Below are 5,632 nucleotides of genomic sequence, written 5' to 3'. Positions count from 1 at the left end.
AAATTGCACTACTGGGTACTGCACACATTCTACGCAAAACACTTTCAATACAGTAAACATAAGAGCACCACAGCAAACCACAGCACATACCCAAGGCGCACAGAGCTGCGCTCGGTAGTGAAGTGAAAGCACGTTATAAAAATAAAACTACTGAATAATAATAATAATAATGGTTATAATGGTAATAATAATAATAATAATAATAATAATAATAATGGTAATAATAATAATAATAATGATAATAATAATAATAATAATAATAATAATAATTAGAGCAGCAATAATTGCGATAAAGATGATGATAACGATGTTAGAAAGAAGGGTAATGGTCTTATGACGATTATGTGTTTATGTGGCAAAATGTTTAATTTTATATATAACTTTATATATTTTTATAGCTTTATATTTTTGTTTTTTTTTAAATTCAGAGCCAAGCTGATGAAGAATGGAAATTTGCTCGTTCCAGACTCTGGATAAGTTACTTTGCAGAGGGAGCCACAGTTCCTCCACCTTTTAACATTTTCCCAAGTCCAAAGTCTTTTACAAATACAGTTGCATCCATCAAGAATTTGCTTTTGGCTCACACAGCAGAACAGAAGACAGTCAAATGGAAGAATGTTCGGGTGAGTCCATTAATTCAAACGTTCAGGAAGATCCATTATTGTAGTGAAGACCCGGTCAATTTTGGTCAAGCTCTGATCAGCCCTAGTCAATCCTGGTCAGCTCTAGCCATTCTTGGGGAAGCCCTGGTCAATCCTGGTCAGCTCTAGCCATTCTTGGGGAAGCCCTGGTCAGCCCTAGTCAATCCTGGTCAGCTCTAGCCATTCTTGGGGAAGCCCTGGTCAGCCCTAGTCAATCCTGGTCAGCTCTAGCCATTCTTGGGGAAGCCCTGGTCAGCCCTAGTCAATCCTGGTCAGCTCTAGCCATTCTTGGGGAAGCCCTGGTCAGCTCTAGCCATTCTTGGGGAAGCCCTGGTCAGCCTTGGACAGTTTTGATTAACTCTGGCTCAGTCAACTTATGACATATAAAAAACTCCTCCAATGTCTCTGTTAAAATTAATCTTCAACAATAATTCCGCTCCCTTCCAAAATGTTTTCTAGGAACTATTAAAGAATCCGATATTTCCTTGGTTCTTCATTTCTATTGTCCCTGGAACAATGAAAGGCAAAGATGACCTCAACAAGATTTGAACTTAGAACTTGAAATAACACAACTCAAAAAACCACAAATATTTTGTCTGTTGTTCGATTGATTCTCTTGAGTCATTGCCTGAAATAAATCCAGAGATATTAAGGAAGGTTCATATTGTTATTGTTGTTGTTGTTGTGTCCCTTTGGCTGTCCCTGGTCAGCTTCATTCAAACAAACTCACAATTCATAGGAAATGGATAAAATGTCTAAACCCACCCAACACATTTCTCTGTATGGATATTTCACACCTTAATTATTATTATTATTTCATGAATTCTTTATTATTGCTTTGAAAGTTATTAGAATATCTGACAAAATGCCTTGTGGTATTAAGTTATGGTCCCTTAATTCAGAGTTCAAATCCTGCTTGAGTCAACTTTATCTTTCATCTCTCTGAGGAGAATAAAATAAGGTACAACTCAGCTCCTGGGGTGGATTTGTCTTCCCCTTCCACCCTTACCTTGTCCCATCCCCTCCAACTTGTGTCTTTGTTAGCAATTGTTTTTTACTATTTTTTCATTACTTTTTCTTTATTGTTACATTATTATTTTTCAATTCTTTATGATTCCATTGTTGTTTTAATATTCCTCATTATTATTTCAATATTGTTTCTCTCATGTCTATTTTTCAGTCTACCGTTTCCAACATTAACAAGAGAGAAATCCGTTACCAGGTGAAATTTGATATTTATTATTTCTTAGCGAAATTACTGTAAACTTTATATTGATCTTTAAAAAACATTAATCGATAAATTTGTTATTGATTGTTGAGGTAACATGTAGCCCTTTATTTCAAGATTCAAGGGAGTTTATTGTGGGGGTAGAAATGTCAGTTAAGTTGAGTTGAGTTCTACTCTAGAAGCAGCCATCCATTCCCTTAAGAATTCCCCTCCCATATACTCCCCCACACTCCTGCTCTATTTTTTGAAACAGACATTAATAAAATCAAGGGTTTGAACTAAAGACTGTAAGGTAACAAAACATCTTGTTCATTCTACCTCGGATAGACTTAGCTCACCAACGACATAACGCTGTGTATATAATGATACGTAAATAATAAACAACCGCTCCACCCTCCCCTCTTCAACTAGAAGACTCACCATTTAAGTTCACGGCTAGTTTTTCTTAATTCTTGAAATATCTACATCTTCTTTCTCCCATCTTTTCGACCAGTATTTTCCTCTCTATGTCTTCTCTTTGATATTTTGGTATGTAATCAAAGAATTTTTGTGATTTGTCTGAGTTTCCAATTAACAGCTGCTTTGGTTATGTTTTTCTTGCACAGGTGGTTATCCGTAAACTTATTAGTCGATACATCATGAATAAACAACGCCCACAGAAAGACGAAATAGTCTCCCAAGACGACGTTAATGAACTTAAACAAGATATCTCAACATTCCGTTTCGAGCTGATGCAAGTGTTAAATAGCAATGGTTTCGAAACACCTGTTATCCATCAAGCGAAAACCTCGAGTAAGAAAGACCGAATGTGGAAGAACCTTTCAGTGGCAACTGATACTAATCCCGAACAGCTTTTGGAAGAAGCTGGCTTGGTTGAGGAATAATTACTTGGTTGCCTGGAAACACTTTAAAACATTCCTTTTATTAATTAGCATATAAAAACAAGATAATTAAATACAATTTTTTTAAATGATTTTTTAAAAAAATAGTAAGGTTTAAAGATTTGTCTTGCTATCAGTGAGGCTGTGCAATTTGTCCAGTGTTTGCTTTTGGTTTTCCTGTCTGAATGGAACAAAACGTTTCGTTGAGAAACACAATCAGAATTCTCATAATAAGAGAAGATAACTCGTCTTGTCTTAATTCCATCCAGTCTATGTTGCCTAGCAACACGTTGTGGATGGGATCCTTGCAAGCTTTGACCATTTCCATTTCCCGCTCACTGAAATGTCTGTCTTCCTTTGCATCAAAAATACTTTCCAAAGAATTCATGAATGTCATAAATTTCCAATTCTTTCCCTCCTTTCCTACTGAAATGGTGGCACAAATGGGCTGAGATGGGCTCCAACATAGAAATGGTAGCTTCTTTGATGACCATTTATTGGTTGGTGGAACAGCTTTCTGTTAAGAAAAGCAAAAATACATTCTAACCAAAAACTTCCTTAAAACCCACTTCAGTTCTCAGTCTCAGCAATCTGTATTCAAAACGTTGGCTGTTTCTTAAGTCTTCTTTTACAATATTCCAATGGGCAGTCTTCTCTCAAACCTTCAAGATTTCCTTGAATCCAAATTTCTTGAAGTTGAAATGGAGTTTTCAAGGAAAATATTTTCGGATTTGAAGGATGAACAGAGAACATGTGCAAAACCGATTTAAACAGCAGGGATGACTGTGTTTCTACTCAAAACATTAAAACTATCCCCTAAACATTCCCCCTGCCTTTCAAATTTCTCTGTCACTTGTTTAATCTTGGCTTTACAACATGCCTGGGGATATTGTTAAGAAGACTTCTCTCAAATACAGAATTGTTTATGTACATAATAGTAATAGCATAGCAAATATCATCATCATCATTTTCATCATCATCATCATTTTCATCATCATCATCTTCATCATTATCATTTACATCATTATCGCCTAATTATTTTGAGGTGTACACAGCCTCCTCCTCCTCCCATCTTCATCATCATTATCATCATCATATAGGATGTTTGGAGAAAAATCCTCTTCCACTCCCATCCCCTCTAATCATCAGGGTCAGAAATGACAAGAGGCTAATTGGTCATCTTCTCATTAAATTGTGAACACTTCACTAATTGCACATGACTGATTGACAAGACAGTTATCATAGTTCAAAATATAATTTCTTTCCTATATTCTAAGCTTATATTTAATATTTCTGAATCTATTATAATAATGCTTATTGAGATTTTTGCCTTTAAATTAGAATCAAACAAGGAATTAGCCATAAGTTTAGTTCTATCCTTAGACAATAGTTCTTTCTACAGAACTTTCGATTCACCAGTTACATTAAAGACCTAAAATGTACACACACACACACACAAGTAAACATATATACACATACAAACACAAGCATTTCTCTTCACAAATGAGATTACTGCATCAAAAGAAATGGAAATCTTTCAAGAAGCAAAGGACAAAATATTGTTTTGGCAAGGACTCGCTTGGAGGTATGAATAATTAATTTAACAAACCCACACTTGCCACACCCATACACACTTCCCAAGCAATTTAGACACACCCATACAGTATCCCCCAAACTCACTTTCTTCCCAAGTAATTTAGACACATCTAAATAGTTATGTTTTATATTAGCCACACCCACACACTTTCCAAGTAGTTTAGACACACCCAAACAGTTCTGTCTTATGTTAGCCACACCCATGCACTTCCCATACAATTCAGACACACCCATACAGTGTCTATCTTGAGTTAGCCACACCCACTCTCTTCTAATGTGGTTCCTGTTAATCACATACACCTTCAATAGTTGAAAATGTTTCTAAAATTTACAGAGTTCTATTTACAGAAACCTCACAATAATTCCCTGCCATAAGCGTTTTTCTTTTTCTTTTTTTTTATTAAATATAATTTATTGGAAATAATTACTTCATTTACCTAACAATATATTACAAAAGCAATTTCAATTTTGCTTTATTACATAAAAAATAAATATTTGATATTGATCTTTAGTCATGTTCCTTAATAAATACAGTTTCAGTTTCTCCTTGATTGATCTAAAAAGGAAAGTGTTCAATACATCAGGTTTTGATTGAATCAGTCAAATATAAATGATAAATTTAGTTTCCCTGAAGGACAATGCAGTTGCTGGGATGACCAAAATTACTGCCAATTTCTTCAAATCCTAACCTGCTATCACAAAATTTAATTTATTCAGTTAAATATTAATTTGATATTATACGAGAACCTTCCTTTAAGAGTTTATAGAATATATGACCTCTCCGATAACAATTTAAAGATATAATCTTCCAGACAGCAAAGTATGCATGAAATAGCAGCAATGTAATTATTTTGTGATGGCAATTATTGTTTAATTTATGCTTTTTTTAAAATAATATTTTCTGATTTAAACATTTTTGTGAATGGTAATTTAATTTGAATGCCTTAACCCTGGAATGGAACCTGTGGCAGAACTAATGTCTTGAATGTAAACTGGGCGTGAATGCATTAACTGTGAAGAATGATATATCTAGGTGGGGGGGAGTTAAATAAAGTTGTGAGACATTTAGAAGTAGAAGGCTTCACGTTATGTGACTGGAGGACGCACAGACAATGGAGAGGTAACTTTATCGGTGGAAGGTAACATGGTTGAAGGTAAACGACAGAAACATAAAAGAAAATGAAACTGAATCAGACTTTGGGATTCCAAGTCATGAATATCTACATACACTCACACACACACACACATACACATTGATATATATATATATATATATATATATATAT

The 5,632-nt window shown here is 34.7% G+C and overlaps 1 protein-coding gene across 4 annotated transcripts in view; it reads left to right on the top strand.

The window, feature by feature from the left end:
* Window positions 1–5,632, top strand: part of LOC106871441 (transient receptor potential-gamma protein) — a 39,074-nt gene that overhangs the window by 30,064 nt on the left and 3,378 nt on the right. For all 4 annotated transcript variants that reach the window (XM_052972287.1, XM_014917908.2, XM_014917907.2 and 1 more), the window contains exons 9-11: window positions 429–623; window positions 1,822–1,863; window positions 2,475–4,335. In XM_052972287.1, coding sequence (XP_052828247.1) covers window positions 429–623; window positions 1,822–1,863; window positions 2,475–2,753 — 516 coding nt within the window. In that variant the 3' untranslated portion in view covers window positions 2,754–4,335. The remainder of the gene's footprint in view (window positions 1–428; window positions 624–1,821; window positions 1,864–2,474; window positions 4,336–5,632) is intronic.

Source organism: Octopus bimaculoides, chromosome 13, assembly GCF_001194135.2.
Source record: "Octopus bimaculoides isolate UCB-OBI-ISO-001 chromosome 13, ASM119413v2, whole genome shotgun sequence".
NCBI classification, from domain to species: Eukaryota; Metazoa; Mollusca; class Cephalopoda; order Octopoda; family Octopodidae; genus Octopus; species Octopus bimaculoides.
The sequence above is the reverse complement of the archived record's forward strand: the minus strand, read 5'-3'. Positions and strand labels throughout refer to the sequence as shown.